Below are 22,565 nucleotides of genomic sequence, written 5' to 3' on the forward strand. Positions count from 1 at the left end.
AGTCCAATGTGAGACAGCAATATGAGATTTTCCTGTCTGACACAGTGTATTACTTTGCCACTGTAAAATGTACCCAAACATCGAAGGTTGTCAGACATCGTTTTTTGTGTGTGAAATAATTAGGGCTGGGACGATACTGTACTTAGCCGATTTGGTACATATCACTATACATGAGATGCGATACGATACATATCACGATACATTGCAACTAAATGAAAACATGAATAAGGGTTTAAAATTTATTCAATCTGTCGATGTATTACCGCATGTCCAAAGTTATTTTATTATATTTAAAATGAGTGTTGCACAATTTACAAAGTACTTTAGTCTCGTATACACTATTTTTTCATAAACAAGTAATCAAAACATTTTCCACACTCCAAATTTAGCTTCATAACAGTTTTAACCACTTTACGAGGTTTTTCGCCATCATTGTACCTTCATCTGAGGCGCGCGGACTAAAAATAGCTGATATATGAAGCTGGGATATTTTTGGAAAATAAGAAAACTTTTGCTAAGGTATCGTTGTATCAATGGTAAATGTATCGATCCAAATATCGTCAAAATAAATATCGTGATGCACCGGTGCATCAGTGGGTCGTCCCATCCCTAGAAAAAAATGCCAGAAAAATAAACATTCAATGACATTAAATACTCAAGTGGGATAGTGAAATTCTACCTTAGGGTTAAAATTTACTGTGTAGGACTCGGCAGAATCTTATTCTCTTGGTGGAATTTTTCTATTCCACACTCACTTAACAGCCAATGAATGAAATCAAAGGAGAGTAGTTGAAATGGCTGCTCCTAATGTTTAAAGTTAAATCACTGTAGAAGGAAATCTTTTGTCACCTTTATATAATTGATTTGTGATTGTGTTTGATTTTGTGATGATTTTTTTCCGGTGAATCAAAAAGTGACATGTAACAAGTAGAATTTCAAACTTATGTTGAAGATGTAATTTTCTATATTAATATTGTGAAGAAAATAGAATTTCAAATTTTTTATTTTTCTTATATAACTAATTTTAAAAATTGAGTTACAGTGATATCCTTCTGACTTTAATTCGCTTGCTTGTATGTATGGACTATTTAGAGGGTGTTTAGATGTCTTTTTAAAATGTGAAGAATGATTATTGTGAATGACATTTGAATGTTTATAATTTCTATCATTTTAGTGAATGATAAACAAGCTGGGGAAGAGGTAGAGAAGGAAGGAGGAAACACCCCAAAGATGGAGGAAGACCTCAAAACAAGGACTGGTATGTTAGCATGATATGTGTGATGTGGCCCTTGGATATTTACAATGTACCGTATTTTTCCGACGATTAGTCGGTATTTTTTTCCTCTGAAGCAGAGCACCCGACTTATCGTCTTGTTCGACTTGTCGTAGGCTCGATGTCAGAATTTTTTTAAAAATAGCATTAAAAATCTTGGTTTTAATCATCTTGAGTTGGCTGTGTGATTGAAAATTACGTTGTTGAATTCACTGTTCATCTTTAATAATTATCATTTTCACTCATCTGTCAACACTTAAATACATAATAATAACAACAGTTATTAAAAAATGTTACATTGTCTTTAATCAATTAAAAGTCTTACCGTTCCGTTTTTATAAACACATCGTCACAGGGTTCTATGTATCACTAGTAGGAAGATAACATTGCGCAGTAAAATTGAAACCAAGTTTGAATGGAAGAAAATATTGCAGTAGGTCCGGGGGATGTTTTTTTAAATTTAATTATTTTATTTGTAAAGAGTTGTTAGTGGAAAGTATAAATCAGAAATATTTAATGGTCAAATTCAATCTTAAAATACGTAATCGGCAATTATCAATACTACTGTTTATATAATAGGCTGACACCGGTTGTGTTAATAATCTTGCCCTAAGGCTGAGATCTTTACGGCAATTTCACTCCCTGTGTATATAAAGAGTACCGTTATAAGAGTGATTATAGTTCATTGATTAATTATTGTCCAATTCTTTGATTATTGTTAGATAATTTTTTTAGGAAACGTATGTATGTCGTATATCGTCATTATCAAGTCGTACAAATGATCGATCTATTTCTAACAGTGTCTATGTAAAACAATAGCGTGTAACTGCATTACTGGATACAAAGTAAACAAGTTTCATCAAATCATAGTAATTGCTAAGCTTTCTGCACTTGAGATCCCCCTTTGAAGTCCGACACGAGACAGGTGCATGCCTATGACACCGGAAATTGTTAAACAAACATTGACCACGCGCCGAGTCAACAGGTGGCTGGTTACGTAATGGCGAATACACTGGCGATAGTCAGAGTGGATACTTATTTTAATGCTTGGGAATAAAATATTTCTTACAAAGTAAGTTTAGTTTTGCATAACACGCTATATCGGGAATTGTTTAAAATGCAAGCGACTTTGTAGAAGTTGCCGGTATTTGAAAATTTGATGCATAAGTATAAAGCGTAATTGTTTAAATGTTAATCATTAATAATAATTGGTAGCAATATCGGTGACATCGTGGCATCATACACTGATAATGTTACTGCAGTTTTATATGCCATTTTGAAGTGATAAGATCGACGTATGGTCTGAGATCGACGTATCGTAGGATTTTGTTAACATTTTGGCTAAAAATGGGCAATTCGACGAGTCGTCCGCATCGACGAGTCGTCGGGAAAATACGGTACATGTACATGTTGATTTTCTTTTAATCCATTCAATATAACCAATATAATGATACCAAGGACAATGCCTCCTGCTTTATAGCTCACACAAGGTCAGGGACACTACTCTCACATATCTAATTTTCATGAAGTTTACAGTATAATGGGATGTTTACTACAATTTGTTAACATTATTGAAAGTAGGTGTTGTGGTCTTATACTTTTATGATAAGTGAAAAAACTGAATCATTCTTTTATAGCAGGGAATAACTATTGTATTAATTTATAGAGTGTGAAGACAGTGATGATGTAAATACACCAAAGGTGAATGGTGCCACAGAAAACAGTAAAGAAGAAAGACAAGATGAATTGAACTCTTCAGACGGTGTGTTGTCAGATTTACAAAGAATAGCTACACTGTTAATGAATGAAACTCATGGAGCACCACTTAAATGGCAGCTCCCAATGAACATAGTTGAAATAGTTTCATTTTGTGTAAAATTAAAAAAATTGCCTTTAAGAATATTCTTTCATTAAGATTAAGAATGATTGTTGTGAACGGCAGAATGCATATAATTTCTGTCTTTATTAATATAGTGAATGCTAAACAAGCTGGTGAAGAGGTAGAGAAGGAAGGAGGAATCACCACAAAGATGGAGGAAGACCTCAATACAAGGACTGGTATGTTATCATAACATGAGTGATGTGGCCTTTTAATATTTACATGTTGATTTTCTTTTAACTCATTTGATATTACCATTGCAATAAAATGACAGCAAGAACAGTTTTGCTTTATAACACTCACACAAATTCATAGGGACTCCAAAATCACAAATCACACTAATTTCCATAAATTGTACAGTATCTTGAATGCTGTTGTATCATTGTAGTTAAATGTATGAGTGAATTGATTAAATCAATCTTCGACAGTAGAGAGTAACTGTTGTACAGCAAAACAAGTTTATAGCAAACTCTCTTATAATGAACTGGCTCTTATTGTGAAGTGATTTTCATTCCCATAGGGTTTTAAACTTTGTGAAGCTTACAGATAACAACAAGTTAATTTTTAATGAAGCAAAACGCCCGTCTCTAACCCTTCTTTATAAGTATGTTTTACTGTATATATAGAGTATGATAATAAAGATGCAGTCAACACTCCCGAGATGGATAGTACCACAGAGAACAGGAAAGAGGAAGGACAGAATGGAGGAAACATCCCAACTGGTAAGTTATCAAAGAAAATATATATTTCTTAAATGCATTATTACCGGTGTGAGATTGGTTAGTCCAATGTGAGACAGCAGTCTGAGATTTTCCTGTCTAACACGGTGTATTACTTTGCCACTGTAAAATGTAACCAAACATCGAAGGTTGTCAGAAATCGTTTTTTGTGCAAAACAATGCAAGAAAAATAATCATTCAATGACATTAAATACTCATGAGGGATAGTTAAATTCTACCTCAGGTTTAAAATTAACTATGTAGGACTAAGCAGAATCTTATTCTCTCGGGGGAATTTTTCTATTCCACACTCACTTAACAGCCAATGAATGAAATCAAAGGAGAGTAGTTGAAATGGCTGCTCCTAATGTTTAAAGTTAAATCACTGTAGAAGCAAATCTTTTGCCACCTTTATATAATTGATTTGTGATTGTGTTTGATTTTGTGATGATTTATTTTCGGTGATTCAAAAAGTAAACTTGACATGTAACAAGTACAATTTCAAACTTCTGTTGAAGATGTAATTTTCTTTATTAATGTTCTAAATATATATAATTTCAAATGTTTTTTCTTTCTTATTTAACTAATTTTAAAAATTGAGTTACAGTGATATCCTTCTAACTTTAATTCCCTTGCTTGTATGGATGATATTAGTTTTATGGACTATTTCGAGGGTGTTTAGATGTCTTTTTAAAATGTGAAGAATGATTATTGTGAATGACATTTGAATGTTTATAATTTCTGTCATTTTAGTGAATGCTAAACAAGCTGGTGAAGAGGTAGAGAAGGGAGGAGGAAACACCCCAAAGATGGAGGATGACTTCAAAACAAGGACTGGTATGTTATCATGATATGTGTGATGTAGCCCTTGGACCCTAACATATGGATTTCTTTTAATCCATTCAATATAACCAATGTAATGATACCAAGGACAATGCCTCCTGTTTCATAACTCATACAAAGTCAGGGACACTGCTCTCACATATCTAACTAATTTTCATGAAGTTTACAGTATAATGGGATGTTTACTTCAATTTGTTAACATTATTGAAAGTAGGTGTTGTGGTCTTATACTTGTATGATAAGTGAAAAAACTGAATCATTCTTTTATAGCAGGGAATAACTATTGTATTAATTTATAGAGTGTGAAGACAGTGATGATGTAAATACACCAAAGGTGGATGGTGCCACAGAAAACAGTAAAGAAGAAAGACAAGATGAAATGAACTGTTTAGATGGTGTGTTGTCAGATTTACGAAGAATATAGCAACACTGTCAATGAATGAAACCCATGGAGCACTGCCTAAATGGCTGCTCCTAATGAACATTGTTGATAAATTTCATTTTGAGTAAAATTAAAAGAATTTGTCTTTAAGAATATTCTTTCATTAAGATTAAGAATGATTATTGTGAACAGCAGAATGCATATAATTTCTGTCATTATTAATATAGTGAATGATAAACAAGCTGGTGAAGAGGTAGAGAAGGGTGGAGGAATCACCCCAAAGATGGAGGAAGACCTCAAAACAAGGAATGGTATGTTAGCATGATATGAGTGATGTGGCCCTTGGATATTTACATGTTGAATTTCTTTTATTTCATTTGATATAATTTAAAATATGATTTGCCCTTCTTTATAAGCTTGTTTTACTGTATTTCTAAATTATGACAATAAAGATGCAGTCAACACTCCCGAGATGGATAGTACCACAGAAGACAGCAAAGAGGAAGGACAGAATGGAGGAAACATCCCAACTGGTAAATAATCGGAAAAAAAGAATATCTACTGTCAGTGAATGAAACCATAGGAGAATGGCTACTCTAATATCTATAGTAAAAATATTGTAGAAGCAAATATTCATATCATTGATTTGTGATTGAGAATGATTTTTTGGGGATTTATCCTCCGAATTGGTGATTCATAAATAAATTAGGGTAGTAAGTACAATTTCAAACTTCTATTGATAATGTAATTTTCTTTATAAATGTTACAAAGAAAATAAAATTTCAAATGATTTTTCCTAATTCAACTCATTTTATTTTATTTTATATTTAAATAGGTTTAGGGGTTCATTTTTGTGGGGGGGGGGGGGTATTTTTTTTTCTAAAAAAAAAAAAATGAAGAATGATTGTTATGAATGGCAGAATATATGTAATTTCTGTCATTGTAGTGCATCACTATAGTAAACAAGTTGGTGAAGAGGAAGAACAGGGAGGTGGAAACACTCCAAAGATAGATCAAGACTTCAAAACAAGCATTGGTATGTTATTATGATATGAGTGATGTGACAATTGGACCCTAATACAATGTTTTCTTTTTTATCCAGTTTAAGCAATTTAATAATACCAAGGACAGTGCATCCCATTTATTTATAACAATCACACAAACAAACTGATAGGGGCACCACCCTCACATTTCCAACTGCCCAACAAAATTTTTCATGAATTGTACAATATCTTGAGTACTATTACAATTAGATAAGACACGATTTTGAGCATTATATCTCGTATTATATGCAAAAAACAATAGAATAGAAATGCATTGCTATGGTGACTGAACATCATTCGGCAATTCTTACAGGCAAGTTTATATTGTAAGATAAGCCCAAGCAATTTTTTCTTATTCTACAGGATTGTAATTAAGAGCATCCATTTATTGACAGTACTGATGCCTTAATTGTTTTTCTGATAACAGACCAATTGGGATGTTTCTACCATTATTTTCTTGTCCTTCACCGTATTCAGTGGCCATCAATCTTTGCTGTATTTACTGCGTCACAATCTTCACTCTCTATGAAAACAATAGTTATTCCCTACTGTAAATAAATGATTCAGTAATTCACTCATTACTGTAAACCAACTGTTAATTACGACAACTTTATTTTGCAATATAACTGAGATAAACTGGTACGCGCCAACTAATTTTTGTGACTAAGCCTAGCTTATCAACACCTGTTTTTCTTATTACAACCATATGGCAAATACTGGTCCATGGTGAGAAATATTCATGACAATGAGGCTCTGCTAAAATTTCTTGCACACAAATGTAGTTGGTTTACAGTATTTTGAGGATGTTGGGATGTCTCTTAGAAAGCATTTGAGTGAGGGAAAGATTAAAAGTGTTAAACTTTTTCTTCAATGACTGTTTAGAAATGGAAACATTAACATTAAAGGGATATGTTTTGTTAGTTGTAAGATTGATGAATAATTTTTAGCTCACCTTAGCCAAAGGCTCAAGTGAGCTTTTCTGATCACAATTTGTCCATTGTCCGTCGTTGTCGTCGTCGGCGTTGTTGTCGTCGTCTTTGTAAACTTTTCACATTTTCATCTTCTTCTCAAGAACCACTGGACAGATTTCAACCAAATTTTGTACAAAGCACCACTAGGTGAAGGGGATTCAAGTTTGTTTATTTAAAGGGGAGATAATTGAGAATTATTGAAAATTTGGTGGTATTTTTCAAAAATCTTCTCAAAAACTATTCAGCCTGAAAAGCTTAAACTTGTATGGAGGCATCCTCAGGGAGTGTATATTCAAGTTTGTTAGCTCACCTGAGCTGAAAGCTCAAATGAGCTTTTCTGTTCAAAATTTGTCCGTTGTCTTTCGTCGGCGTTGGCGTTGTCGGCGGCGTTGTCGTTGTAAACTTTTCACATTTTCTTCTTCTTCTCCAGAACCTTTGGGCAGATTTCAACCAAATTTGGCACAAAGCATCACTGGGTGATAGGGATTTAAGTTTCTTCAAATTAAGGGCCACGCCTTCTTTAAAGGGGAGATAATTGAGAATTATTGAAAATTTGTTTGTATTTTTCCAAAAACCTTCTTCTCAAAAACTATTGGGCCAGAAAAGCTTAAACTTGTGTGGAGGCATCCTCAGGTAGTGAAGATTCAAGTTTGTTCAAATCATGGCCCCCATGGGTAGGGTGGGGCCACAATAGGGGGATCAAGTTTTACATAGGAATATATTGATAAAATCTTTAAAAATCTTCTTTTCAAAAACTATTTGGCCAGAAAAGCTAAAATTAAAATGGAAGCATCCTCAGGTTGTGTAGATTCAAGTTTGTTCAAATCATGGTCTCCGGGGTAGGGTGGGGCCACAACAGGGGAATCAAGTTTTACATAGGAATATATAGAGAAAATCTATAAAATCTTCTTCTCAAAAACTATTTGGCCAGAAAAGCTAAAATTAAAATGAAAGCATCCTCAGGTAGTGTAAATTCAAGTTTGTTCAAATCATAGTCCCTGGGGGAATGGCGGGGCCACAATGGGGGAATGGATTTTTACATAGGAATATATAGAGAATATCTTTAAAAATCTTCTTCTCAAAAACTATTAGGCCAGGAAAGCTGAAATATGAGTGGAAGCATCCTCAGGTAGTAAAGATTCAAGTTTGTTCAAATCATGGTCCCCGGGGGTATGGTGGTGCCACAATGGGGGAATGGATTTTTATATAGGAATATATAGAGAAAATCTTAAAAAATCTTTTTCTCAAAAACTATTAGGCCAAAAAAGCTCAAATTTGACTGGAAGCATCCTCAGATAATGTAGATTCAAGTTTGTTCAAATCATGGTCCCTGGTGGTAGGGTGGGGCCAATATTGGTGTATGAATTTTTATACAAGAATATTTAGAGAAAATCTTTAAATAATTTTTTTTTTTTTTAACTACCGGTATTAGGCTAGGAAAGCTCAAATTGGCGTGTAAGCATCCTTAGATAGTGTAGATTCAAGTTTGTTCTAATCATGGTCCCTGGGGGTAGAGCGGGGCCACAATGGGGGATAAATTTTTATATAGAGAGAAAATCTTTAAAAATCTTCTTCTGAAAACTATTAGGCCAGGAAAGCCCAAATTTGAGTGGAAGCATCCCCAGGTCGTATGGATTCAAGTTTGTTTAAATCATAGTCCCGGGGTACAGTGAGGCCACAATGGGGGATGAATTTTTATATAGGAATATATAGAGAAAATCTTTAAAAATCTTCTTTTTAAAAACTATTTGGCCAGAAAAGCTGAAACTTGTGTAGAGGCACCCTCGGGTAGTGTATAAATTCAAGTTTGCAAAATCATAGTCCCTGGAGGTAGGGTGGGGCCGCAATGGCGGGTCGAATTTTTACATAGGAATATATAGAGAACATCTTTAAAACCTCAGGTTATGCAGATTTAAGTTTGATGAAACCATGATTCCCTAGAGGAAAGTGGGGCCACAAAATGGGGGGGGGGGGGTATATAGGATTAGAGAAAAATCTTCTTAGAGGTACAACAACAAAAGGGGCTTGATACATTTATTTACCAAAAAAAGATGTGGATAAAAATTGGCAGATTTTCAATTTTTTTTTAGCAAAATCTACTGTACTTAGTTGTAAAGATATTTTGATTTCGATACTGTAATGCTAATTTGATCAGAGTTAAGACTCAGGTGAGCGATGTGGCCCCTGGGCCTCTTGTTCAAATCATGGTCCCCGGGGGTAGGGAGGGGCCACAAGAGGGGGATCAAGTTTTACATAGGAATATACGAGGGTTGTCCCAAAATAGCGTAGACAGAACACATAACTTAAAATCTCTTCAGTGCAATTTTATTAGACTTCCATGACTTTTTTAATGGCCCTTTGGCAAACAATACTAAAAAATCCAAATCAGTACTTTGTTATTTTCTTCAGAAAATGAATGATTAGTAACAACAAGTTTTGTAAGGCGGCCGCAATGTGCGACGTCAAAAATATCCAGTCTTTACGTTGTTGCTAGAAATTCCACATCATTTACGATAACATTTACGTTTTGTTTCTGAAAATATCTTGATAAAAATATTTTCTTTGAAAATGTACCCTGGGTGTACATTCAACATAGAATTCTAGTTTTGGTTTTTTTTAAAAATATTTACTAAGTATACAAATGATATGTCGACTCCAAACTTGCCAGTAATACTTGTTGTCTAACGTTCGTCCTACTGAAATATTTTGTTCAGCATTTTGACGTCCATTTCTAACGATTGAGTTTACTTTTTTCACTTATTGTCATCAGACTCGTCTGAATATTTTCAATGTTGTATGACTACTTATTCACTAAATGCAATTCTAAGCGATTTTGTGAATTTTATTTTCTTCAATTGCCGCTTTGGATTTGTTTCAAGGTCTTTACAAAATTTTATCAGTTACCGCTCTCCCGCCTTAAACGTCGACGTCGCCATTTTACAACGAGTTGACACTTCTACTTGTTACAAAATGCGCTATGAAATCTTTAAGAGTTTTATTATAGCCAAATTATTTTCTGAGTAAATTATAGAGTTGTAAACAAATATAAATATATTTTTTATTTCAAACTTTTCGGTTGAAAAGTCCTTTTCCTCGCAATTTTCATTTCATTATGTTGATTTTAACTTTTCGTTTTTGACATTGCGCCGCATGTCAAAATTATGATCTAACATTCATTTATTTCACTTATTTAATCTCAAACAATATTTGATTTCAAAACATAATTTGACTGCACACTTTTTAAACCCTTTGTGGCACAAGTTTCATCTTCCTGTGTCTTCGATTAACTAAATAACGCCACTTGTCTACGCTATTTTGGGACAACCCTCATATAGAGAAAATCTTTAAAAATCTTCTTCTCAAAAACTGGCGGCCTGAAAAGCTTAAACTTGTATGGAAGCATCCTCAGATAGTGTAGATTCAAGTTTCTTCAAATCATGGTCCCCGGGGGTAGGGTGGGGCCACAATTGGGGGATCAAGTTTTACATAGGAATATATAGAGAATATCTTTAAAAATCTTCTTCTCAAAGACTATTAGACCAGGAAAGCACAAATTAAAATTGAAGCATCCTCAGGTAGTGTAGATTCAAGTTTGTTCAAATCATGGTCCCTGGGGGTAGGGTGGGGCCACAATTGGGGGATCAAGTTTAACATAGGAATATATAGAGAAAATCTTTAAAAATCTTCTTCTCAAAAACTATTAGGCAGGGAAATCTCAAGTTAAAATGGAAGCATCCTCAGGTAGTGTAGATTCAAGTTTGTTCAAATCATGGTCCCTGTGGGTATGGTGTGGCTACAATAGGGGGATCAAGTTTTACATAGGAATATATAGAGAAAATCTTTAAAAATCTTCGTCTCAAAAACTATTCGGCCTGAAAAGCTTAAACTTGTATGGAGGCATCCTCAGATAGTGTAGATTCAAGTTTGTTCAAATCATGGTCCCTGGGGATAGGGTGGGGCCACAATTGGGGGATACATTTTTATAAAGGAATATTTAGAGAAAATCTTTAAAAAAATTCTTTTAAAAACTATTTGGCCAAGAAAGCTAAAATTAGCGTGTAACTATCCTCAGATAATGTAGATTCAAGTTTTTTTCAAATCATGGTCCCTGGGGGTAGGGCAAGGCCACAATGGGGGATAAATTTTTATATAGAGAGAAAATCTTTAAAAATCTTCTCCTCAAAACTATTAGGTCAGGAAAGCCCAAATTTGAGTGGAAGCATCCCCAGGTCGTATGGATTCAAGTTTGTTTAAATAATAGTCCAGTGGTAGGGTGAGGCCACAAAGGGGGATGAATTTTTACATAGGAATATATAGAGAAAATCTTAAAAAATCTTCTTTTTAAAGACTAAAGACTAAGACTATAAGGCCAGAAAAGCTTAAACTTGTGTAGAGGCATCCTCGGGTAGTGTAAATTCAAGTTTGCAAAATCACAGTGGTAGAGCGGGGCCGTGATGGCGGTTTGAATTTTTACATAGGATTATATAGAGAAAATCTTAAAAAATATTCTGGGAAAGTTTTCGGTCCAAAACACAGTACTTAGCGTGAAAGCAGAGGTTATGCAGATTTAAGTTTGATGAAGCCATGATTCCCTAGAGAAAAGTGGGGCCACGAAATGGGGGGGGGGGGGGGGGGGGGGTTTATCGGAATAGAGGAAAATCTTCTTACAGGTACAACAACAAAAGGGGCTTGGTATTTACCAAAAAAAAGAGGTGGATAAAAATTGGCAGATTTTCAAATTTTTTTTTTAGCAAGATCTACTGTACTTAGTTGTCAAAATATTTTGATACTATAATGCTAATTTGATCAGAATTAAGGCAATTGTTGCTCAGGTGAGCGATGTGGCCCCTAGGCCTCTTGTTTTGGAGAACATTATTAAATATGGTAAATATCAAAGACAACCATTATGTCCTGTGCATCTTGTTGACAGTTTGTTGTACTTATGAAGTTCATTGCCTATGTCTTTATTGTAGACCATTACGGTGAATGTGATAGCGAACAGGATGCAAAAAACTCGCCTTCTTGCTTGAAGGGTACAAAAAATTGGCGGTGTTCCCAGAGATTTTACCAAAAGCTGCTACTTGGCTTTTTCGTTTTGCTTGCATTTGCAATTCATGAAGCTAATGCATTGCCAACTAAACAGAGTGAATATGCAGCTGATTTCAGAAATACTCAGGTATGTTTTAACTTTATGTGTTTTAAATTATTGCTCAGACTTACTTTAGGATAATTTCAATAACGGTAATTTAGTACACATTAATTATCAAAATCAATTGCTGGAATATTTTTTCACTTTATTGGTCTTAAATTAGAATTGCCACATAAATTTTACAAGTGGTCTAGACACAGAGTTTTTTTGCGAGGTCTGATATGACCTTGAATTTTGACCCAAATATTTCTTCAAGGTCACTGCACTCACTTTGAGCAAGGCACACTGCTGTTGAAGAGTAATATAGATTGAGCCATTGGGAAAGAATGTATTATTTGGATGAGGATTTTGCCCATAATATTGCTTTATCCTTATCCTTGGACTTAGAAACTTTGTTCAAGGTCACTAAACACCCTTTACTTAAAGACGCTATAAAGCGGGAAGAAATATTTCAGATTGATATTTTAGACTAGAGATTAGATTTAAATTTTAAATGATATGTAGAGTTGTTCATTTGCAATGGTTGCATCACAGTCCTTTATTATTATTTTTCCCTATTAAAGTTGTTGATGAAAACTCATGAAACCTCATAGGTGGGATGCTATAAATTATTCTGGTAAATTCCTGGTACTCAGTCTTTTTGCTGATACTATGAACAAAACACAGGAATACCTTTTGAGTTGTTTGTTACCTTTCCTGCATCAAATGCATTTTACATTTTCCTTTTGTGGAACCATTGGGCCACTTTGAACCTAACTTAGCACAAAGCATCCTTGGGTAATCTAGGGCTTTTAAGTTTGTTCAAATGAATGGTCGGGCTACTTTCAATAATTAAAAAAAAGATCTTAAACACCAGTAATAATACAACTTTCACATAAGCTTTGCTTTTTAAGATTCTGTTTTATTTATCTTTTTAATTTTCAGAAATATTTGCTTTGTGACTACTACAGAACTCCTTTCTTCAATACAACATCTAAAACTCGTTGTAAAAGTAGATGTTACAACGAAGCTAAAGAGAATAACTGCCAACCAGGGTTTCAAGGAGTTTGTCTGCCATGGGTAACAGGAAAGGGTGTCATTGCTGGCTGCATCGACACTACAGGCCTCCATTTGGATGGTATATAATTTTGTTATACCCTATAAATTCATGTATGAAAGAAATTGCTATGATATTTGAAACTAGTTTGTCTCATTATCAGTAATTAAGTTATGTTAATGCAGATAACTAAGTTATGTTAATGCAGATAATAAAAACATGACAATTCGGTTACCGGTATTTTAGCAGTGCGCAGCTTGTGATCACATGAGATACTTCATGCTTTAAAATGATTAAGAACCCTGGAGGTAAAAATGTTTAACTGAGAGTACAATTAGCATGAATATCACACAAAAAGACTGAATTGACTTTCTATCTTTTGCAGGGAAAAAATGTCTTCTAGTTACATATGTAGAGGGGCACAATAAGTATAAAGCTGAGTGCCATGATGAGAAGTGCCCCAATTGCACCAATGCAAATTCTTTGGAAGAGAGGATGAAAAGTAAGTTTTATGTAAAGGTGTTTTGCATAAATAATCTTGTAAACTTATTTTTTTTTTTTTTAATTTTAATTTTCAGAATTTTAAATCATTGCTTTCGTTGTTGTTTACACAATTTATGCTGTACCCTGAAAGTATTAGACCAGTTTTAATCAATCTTTAATCAAGGCAAAAATTGTATTATTCAAACAAAAAATCATTAAAAATTTTATAGGAATTGTTGTTAAGGTGAGCAATATATTTGAGCATTGGCTCACAGATATCATGTTGTATTTATTTATTGTTTCTTTTCTGTTTTGCAGCAAGTCATATTTTTGCTTATATTCAATAATAGAAATAACCATTCTTTACTTACTAGTGTGCCTTTTCCAAAACGAGACCTCTGGAGACAGCCAAAGTATTGGTAAGAAAAAATGACAGCTCTCTCATTTGCATGTTACAAAGATATTGCCTTCTTGTTTAAATTCTGAAATTTTAAGAGTCATTTTTCATTAAGAATTGATTAATAAATCTAAATAGAGGAAAAAGTACCCATTTGTAAAATTTTGTTGCTTGTGCTTATGATTTACGTAATTTTTAAATCTCTCCTGATCAGACACCAGAAAATGAGTCTGTAAATAGATCATATAGAACTGCTAGCTGGTCCCTAATTAGCAATTTATCGTGTGTTGTTTTTTCATTGTTCATCTTTTATAGTTTTAAATAAAGGCAGAAAACGACTTTTGGTTAAAATGCATTAAAATGATTCTTTTAAGAAGAATAATTACTGTTTATTTTAGAGTGCAGCCCTGAAAACAGCAGCACTAGGAGTGAGTATACAGATATCCTTATTCATGTAAATTGTGGCATGCATTAAAATTGCTATGAAAGTGATTTAAATCTAATTGTTAATAAGTATTTTCATTTGATGTAAATTACATATAAAAGTTGATGTAAATTACATATAAAAGTTGATGTAAATTATGTATAAAAGTTGATAGATGATGACTTTTATTGCAGGTGGCTGTGTACAGCCAACTTGTTGGATCCCCGGTCTTGCTGTTGTACTGTTGATAGTACATGTACTTGCCAGTCATTAAAGGAATCGAATGATGGAAACAGTGATTATTTGAGCATCTAGAGCAAAAGACAATCCATCTAGTGCAATGTTGTGAAAAAGCGTAATTGTAAAGCACTTTAAACAAAGATATTCTATTTTAATTTGTTGAATTGTGGGGGAAAAAAGCAATTACCGGTAAGGAGACTGAGTGATCAACAAATTAGCTATCTGATCTTCCTTAAATTTTAAGATATGATATCTTTTATAGCTATCAACAACTATTTAGTAAAAAAAAGTATATATCAAACCTTTTAAATTAGGGCATTTCTTTAATATTCTTATTTATAGGGCTTTCCTTTTTAAAGGAGATCAATACAGTCTAAAAATGGCCAGAACCATGGAGCTCTCTTAAGGTAGTATGGGACATCTGTCAATATTAATGTGGAATGAATTACTGTAACGTTGAAATTAAAATACTCTCACTGGTTTTTAAATTTCACAATATTTACATTAAAATTTACATTAAAATTTTTTGGAAAAAATAGAAATATTTTGAAATCCCCAGCAGGCTTCAAACTCATTAAGAACAGATTCGTAGTGAACCCTCTAACCCACTGCACCAGGCTGTTAGGTAGCAAAGTCGGAAAAGAAACTATCTATTGAATTACCTGTACACTTGATTTTATTGTTGATTTTGATAAATAGTAAGACACAACATGGAGGTGTCCCATACAACCTTAAAAAGGAACTCGTGTTGCTTTTATTATTTATGCATTTTTTGTGCCAGTTTGTTAAAGTTTTACGTTATACGGTCAAAAACTTTAAAGTTGTTTTTGTTTAAATGGGATACTTTGTTACATATTTGATTTTATTTTCTTTAGTTTATCTGTTGGGTTTTCATTGCCAAGCATTTATCAACGTTAGTTGTTCCTATATATTCTGTCATGCTGTATGCTATTTTTGTGAATTTGTTTACCCTCTTTATATCCATGACTTGCATATCTCGTGATTGATGTTTTTCTTCTGTAGATAATGTACTTTAACTTTATTTTCCACTTTTATAGAATTTAACATGTTTCAAGAAAACGAGAATATTTTTATACCCCCCCTCCGAAGGAGAGGGGGTATACTGTTTTACCCTTGTGTGTCTGTCTGTCTGTCCGTCCGTCTCTCCGTCTGTCTGTCCGTCCGTAACAAAAATTTCTGTCGCATTTATCTCAGCAACTATTTATCGCAGTTGCTTGAAATTTTTACACAGTATTTGTATAGGCATGCCATATCGTGGGATATATTTTTGTACCAATTAGACGTCAACTTCCTGTTAAATGTCGACTTTGTTTATTTTTTGCCAAAATTTTCAAACAAATTTCCGCCAAAGAATTCTCAGCAACTGTTTATCGCAGATGCTTGAAATTTTTACACAGTATTTGTATAAGCATGCTTTATCGTGGGATGTATTTAAGTACCAATAAGACGTCAACTTCCTGTTAAATGTCGACTTTGTTTATTTTTAGCCAAAATTTTCAAACAAATTTTCGTCAAAGATTTCTCAGCAACTGTTTATCGCAGGTGCTTGAAATTTAAACACACTATTTGTTTAGGCATGCCATATTGTGGGATATATTTTTGTATCAATCAAACGTCAACTTCCTGTTAAATGACGACATTGCTTATTTTTTAACCAAAATTTTCAAACAAATTTTCGTCAAAGATTTCTCAGCAGCTATTTATCGCAGATGCTTGAAATTTTAACACACTATTTGTTTTGGCATGCCATATTGTGGGATATATTTTTGTATCAATCGGACGTCAACTTCCTGTTAAATAATGACTTTGTTTATTTTTTGCCAAAATTTTCAAACAAATTTTCATCAAAGATTTCTCAGCAGCTATTTATCAGAGATGCTTGAAATTTTTACACAGTGTTTGTTAAGGCATGCCATATCGTGGGATATATTTCTGTACCAATCGGGTGTCATCTTCCTGTTAAATGACAACTTTGTTTATTTTAGCCAAAATTTTCAAACAAATTTTCGTCAAAGATTTCACAGCAGCTATTTATCGCAGATGCTTGAAATTTTAACACACTATTTGTTTAGGCATGCCAAATTGTGGGATATATTTTTGTACCAATCGGATGCCAGCTTTCTGTTAAATGTCGACTTTGCTTATTTTGCATATTCACATCAGAGCGGGGGTATCACTAGTGAGCATTGGCTCACAGATATCTTGTTTTATTCTTTACAAAAATAATAAATTCATATTTCATTTTGATTTTTCCCCAATTTTGTGTGGCATAGGCAAAAATAATATGTTAGCAAAGTATTTTGAGAAATAAAATGGTTAACAAATATATACTCATTTATTCTTATTCTGATAACTGAATCAAATATAGCTGAAAATAATTTTAATTATAGTATCTGTGAAGAATAAATATATAATGTAAATTACCGGTTAAAATAATGTTACTTGTTATTACTGCTTTATCAGAATGAACTCTAACTAACTGAATTTTTTTTGTTAAGTTCTATATAATTAATATATTGCTTAGAAATATTATTTCATAGTATCAAACTATCATGATTATGATATTGTTTCTGCAATATACCTGGCATTTATAAAATTTCCTTCTTAAAACACAAAATTGAGTTCATTTATACAGGACTTTAAAATTGAAATACCCGGTATGTAGGAAGAAAATTCAAAACAATTCATCGCTCCATTTTGTTTTTCATCAGATCAAATTGGAAAAAAAAATAAGTAAAGGATGCGGAAGACAAATTAAGATATGATTTCATTTAAATCCACCCACTGGTTTTTAGACAAGAGGCTCATGTACAATATTGGTTAACAGGATATAAAAAAGCCTTGTGAGTGGTTCAAAGAATGTCATTTAGTTATTGCAATTATTCTGTCCAGTACATTATTAAACAGGCGTTCATATTTGCATGATGAGAATTGCAGATCTTAACAGTATTCGGGGTATAATAGGGATTGAGGAGTATCTTATTTATGTAAAAGAGTTGGGGTGCATGCAAATTGTCTGTTCGATTTTAAAGATCAGCTACATGTACTTTCAAAAAGATGTTGCCTGTAATGCAATTTAATTTTATGAATAATAGAGCCCTTGTCTTTACACCAGAATCCTTGACTTTAAAGTCGAGATTTTATAAATGTTAGATCTGCGCTTTTTTTTAATACCATCCAACTAAACAACCCAGCTAGATGTCTTGAAGAAGGGGATGTTTTCAGAGTCAATGCAGTATCATGGTATGAACAAAGGAACCATATCCTGACATTAGACACCCTGACCAAAGGGACACGAAGGATTTCACTATTTGTGCAAATTCCTGTGGAAACATCTTTGCTCATCATAAGCACATTCTTCACTTTGTATGAAAATAAGATTTTTAATGAGATTTTCTACATGATTGTGTTAACTATGGTACAAAAAAACTCTAAGTGTTCAGCCTGTTAGATGTTACAATATTTTCCAATACAGAACTCTTTTTCAGGTTAGAATGGTCCAAAATATCCATTGTTGACCTGTCCTCTCAAGAATTTTATAAGTTTTCACCCCCCCCCCCCCCAAGATGTGTAGTCTATGGGCATTAGGATCTGTTCCCCTCCCCTACAGATACAACATACCAAATTGAGTGACCTCTTGGTGTGAAAATCTTGTTACATTCAAAAATTCATTTTGGCATTTAAGACTCAAAAATCATTTAGTACACAGGATCTTAACAGATGCGACTAAGATTAATCCTTACTCTCTAAACCAAAGACAAGCAAGTCTCAGAAAGTTCTGTATAATACATTTATTATAACCTTGTATACATTGTATTAACAATATGTACCATATGAAGCACACACACAATCATGTACAATAATCATACAAATTTCTGCTGATTTTATCAATTTCAAAAGTTAGTCCCTTTTTAGTAGACAAGAAATCTGTCATCTCTGATTTGGTCCTTGCCTCCAAAGTGGGCTCTGAAAGTTCAAAGTAAGATAACATGTTGCAAATCATATTGTTAAATAATCCGCATCATGCCAATCCTTCAATGAACATTTTTTTTTAATACGAGGTTTTTACTTATTTAACTGATTATGAAATACAAACAATCATTGGAAGAAAAAATCAAGTACATGTAGTTTAAAAAAAAAAGCTGATTGTTGAATGCATTTTTAAAAAATTCTACTCAGGTGTACAAGTTAGTCAAATAACTAAATACATCTTTGTTTAAAAAATAAAGTCTATGGCAAGTTTGCAAGAGTTTATACATTTTTGTGACAAAAATGGAGAAAAAAATGACCTACATTTATAACAACATGGGAGTATAGACAGCCGAGGCTGGTATTACACTAGAGGTATACAAGAATCTTTGGTGACATGGCTCCTCGAAATTCATCACTAGAAGGCACAATTATGGGATATGTACTTTTTATAACTATACCTATAACTTTTAACAAATATAGTCTAGTTTACAATGACTTATACATATGTATATATAAATTTTTTTAAATATTTGGTTTTTTTTTCCATTGATATAAATGAAAGGAGACATGTCAATAAATGTTATAATTAAGTTTACAAGATACAGATATTCTAAAAGAAAAAAATGACCAGAATTAGAAGAAATCAAGCAAAAACATACAACGTGGCAGAATACATGGTAACAGCTTACAAACTTAACAATATAATTGCTTTGCATTGACCACCCAACAGGTTAAAGAATATAAAAAAAATATTTCACTATGCAGCAAAGTATCCCATTAAAAAAATAAAAACAACTTTACAGTACATTTCAGATTTTGCTTAAATAAGAACAAACAACTTTCAACCTATTACAAATGCGGTAGATATTACTAAATAATGTGTTGCATAAATGATAAATCTTAGCAAAAATATAAATAAAACATTCTTTCATGTTTTTTTTTTAAACACAACACAATTGTTATATGTGCCACACTTTCCTCAGGAATGGCTTTACATGCAAAAACTTCCTGATTGGTCATAGTTTGACTTTCTTTTCTAAGATTTATATTTCTTGATAAGCATTGAATATCAGGGCCTGTCCCAAATTTCTAGCAGAGTAATTTCCCTTTGACTGTCTCCACACCCATTACAACAAGGCTAGAAGTTTGACACTACCCATAATAGTTAATGCACCATGGAGTCATACACATTTCTGCATCACATTTAAGGTACAACAGCCAGTTTATTCGCCAGACTCATCCATGCCATTTGACCCCTCGCCATCCCCGCCACCATTGACCGTTGTCGTGGGAACACGTTTAGGTACGCTCATTGTGTATGTCTGTTTCTGTAATGTGGGGCGTCCCTTGATGCCTTTTCCAGCTGCTCTCATTTCATAGTGTTTAACTATGTCTTGATCTGAGGGAAGAGTTGCACTGAAAGCTGTTGTCTGGTATCCACGTTCCATATAATCCCAAATAGCAGTAAATTCCTCTGGGATTTTAAAGTCCCTGTATTGCTGCAAACAAATAACAAAAGTCATGAATTTTTCCTTCATTTCATAATGTTTAGGCTCAACTTAATATACACATTCTCTTTAAAAATAAAAAAACAAGGCTTGCTCCTCTTTTCTTCTTCAATTCTTTAAAAGAGAGATTAATTATTTATTAACTTCCTATCTTTCAACCTAGAGACAACTAAATATTTTATTTTAAGATTTTCCGATTTCCATTATACCCTGACATTTGGAAAAGCATTCACATGAACAATCAGGGACTGAACAAATTATTTCCCAAACACTTTACAATGTACACACACTTCAAGACATGACAATTACCTCTCCAGCTAGACGTATGTGCTGTAGTTTTGGCAGCAAGACACAATCAGCATAGGCAAGGGATGGTCCCGTCAAGAACGGGGTTTCCTGCATCTCCAGATGGCTGTTCAAATTCCGTAAGTCTGATAACAACTTCTTGCCATCACTGCTCGGGTTTTGTAAGAATAAATTGAAGTTCTGGAACAAAATAAGAACAGAATATTCACAACTTTCTAGCATGTGCACAATATTACATCTTATCTAAGTAACAAAGTAAACGTCGTTGGGGCAATAATCAATTTATCTTTACATCAATCCCATGTGCTGTAAATTGGATGATTCAAAATAAACAATAATATCATCATTAAATTCAAAATCAGGCTTTTTTCTCTTTTTTGTGAACTTGGTTATTTTCGAAATTAAGGTTAAATAATCTTTGCATTAAAAAAATCCTTAAACAAAATGCTTTGTTCATCTGAATAGAAAGCAATAAAATCCTACCTTATATAAATCCTCAAATATTTTCAAACTTGCAACATTGGCCTGCTGGGTTCTCTTCAGTTTAGGGCAGTTAAAGTTTATACTCTCAAAAAATTTTTCAACATCGTCATAATTGTCATAAACGATCCCAGAAATATCCTGACCATTGACATTTTTGCCACTCGTTCCGATCACTACTGGGAATATTTTGCTTTGGACTTTGTCTTTGAATGTCTGAGGTGGTGTGTTGGCCTGTACTGTGAAAACCTTGAAGCTTGCATTCTTCTGTTCGGCCAGGAGATAGGCGATCATGAACCACTGTTGGCAGATCGGACAAGATCCTTTCATTTCTCCATCGATACTAGAGGCCTGTAGGAGTATAATGGAATAAGAAGTTTTACTATGTGAAATTAAACTAAAGCATTCAAATCAATGATAGATAATCGTATTAAAACAATTAAATAAATCTGAAAATCAATGTTCTCTATGTTTATTAACTTTATCTCAAATCTACTGAAGCTTCTGTGCAGGTGCTTCTATTGACAGCTTGAAATAAATTATAGTCATGAATGTCTCGATAAAAATCAAGATACACTGCATGGATTGACCTAGTTAGAATTTCACGAGGCAGGTCAAAAGTGTTAAACGTAAAAACAAAGCAGATTGTGAGCAATTAACTGCCACATGTGTTACAACAAAGGGAAGTAAATCTGCAAGGCTCGACGATAATAACGCTTGGAATAATTTATAATTTCATTATATTGCATCTTGTTCTAATAATTGTTATAATTCAGACCTACATAACAATGTATGTAACGTCGTTTAATTTTTTTTAACCGTATATAATATTTATGTAGCAAATATGCTTTCCAAATAAATAAAAACATCAAAAGGGCGCTACTGTCGAACAGCAGAAATGAAAAGGTGAATTGTTATGAGCGAAAAATGTCAACAAACCTTGATATAGAGCTCGAATTTCGGCTTCGGATCCTCATCAGATTCCTGGGGCTCGTAAAAAGGTTTATCGTCGCTCATTTTAGCGATATGTTGTCGAAATCGACACGAAAAAACTTCTACAATTACTCGTCCTACCTATGACGCACTGCCTCGCCCAGAAATCCACTGTTTCACTTACGCATGCGTAAAAGACTAAGTCACGTGATCTTGTTTATAACGTGGGATTTTACGAACTGCAAATAATCACTTCAAAATTTTACACGGCGGATAAAGAGTGTACGTTAATTTAAACCATGTACATATAGCCTTGATTAGCAATACCATTTGATGTCCCAAACTTAAGATAGGATTTTTTTGGTGTGTTGGGGGGAGGGGGGTGGGGGGGGGGTGGTGAACCTTGGTGATGGCAAAGCAACGCCTTATTCCTCAGAACGCTTGGATACACGCTTGGGCGGGGAGATAATTATCACATCCTCAATAGTATAAATGGCCCATGCACC

General features: G+C 33.5%; 2 protein-coding genes across 19 annotated transcripts in view; one reads left to right on the forward strand and one right to left on the reverse strand.

Annotated features, from left to right (window-relative positions):
- The window catches only part of LOC105317280 (protein starmaker), a 43,961-nt gene extending 26,773 nt beyond the window's left edge, over positions 1–17,188 (forward strand). For 6 of the 18 annotated variants that reach the window (XM_034475975.2, XM_034475976.2, XM_034475974.2 and 3 more), the window contains 15 exons: positions 1,175–1,258; positions 2,940–3,035; positions 3,248–3,331; positions 3,779–3,874; positions 4,625–4,708; positions 5,014–5,109; positions 5,324–5,407; positions 5,549–5,629; positions 6,043–6,132; positions 12,084–12,286; positions 13,184–13,376; positions 13,681–13,797; positions 14,153–14,197; positions 14,574–14,603; positions 14,794–17,188. In XM_034475975.2, the coding sequence (XP_034331866.1) occupies positions 1,175–1,258; positions 2,940–3,035; positions 3,248–3,331; positions 3,779–3,874; positions 4,625–4,708; positions 5,014–5,109; positions 5,324–5,407; positions 5,549–5,629; positions 6,043–6,132; positions 12,084–12,286; positions 13,184–13,376; positions 13,681–13,797; positions 14,153–14,197; positions 14,574–14,603; positions 14,794–14,873 (1,463 nt within the window). In that variant the 3' untranslated portion in view covers positions 14,874–17,188. Of the gene's footprint in view, positions 1–1,174; positions 1,259–2,939; positions 3,036–3,244; positions 3,332–3,778; positions 3,875–4,624; positions 4,709–5,013; positions 5,110–5,323; positions 5,408–5,548; positions 5,630–6,042; positions 6,133–12,083; positions 12,287–13,183; positions 13,377–13,680; positions 13,798–14,152; positions 14,198–14,573; positions 14,604–14,793 lie in introns of all 18 variants that reach the window. The other 12 variants (XM_066071230.1, XM_034475977.2, XM_066071231.1 and 9 more) reach the window with 12 other exon arrangements.
- Positions 17,189–19,409: 2,221 nt separating this feature from the next.
- On the reverse strand, positions 19,410–22,246 carry LOC105347837 (chloride intracellular channel Clic). The gene is made up of 4 exons (XM_011457074.4): positions 22,066–22,246; positions 21,130–21,477; positions 20,650–20,826; positions 19,410–20,331 (listed from the first exon to the last, which is right to left on the reverse strand). The coding sequence occupies exons 1-4, from the start codon at positions 22,141–22,143 to the stop codon at positions 20,056–20,058; spliced, it is 879 nt and encodes a 292-aa protein (XP_011455376.1). The 5' UTR covers positions 22,144–22,246; the 3' UTR covers positions 19,410–20,055.
- Positions 22,247–22,565: the final 319 nt, after the last annotated feature.

Source organism: Magallana gigas, chromosome 9 (genome assembly GCF_963853765.1).
Source record: "Magallana gigas chromosome 9, xbMagGiga1.1, whole genome shotgun sequence".
NCBI lineage: Eukaryota > Metazoa > Mollusca > Bivalvia > Ostreida > Ostreidae > Magallana > Magallana gigas.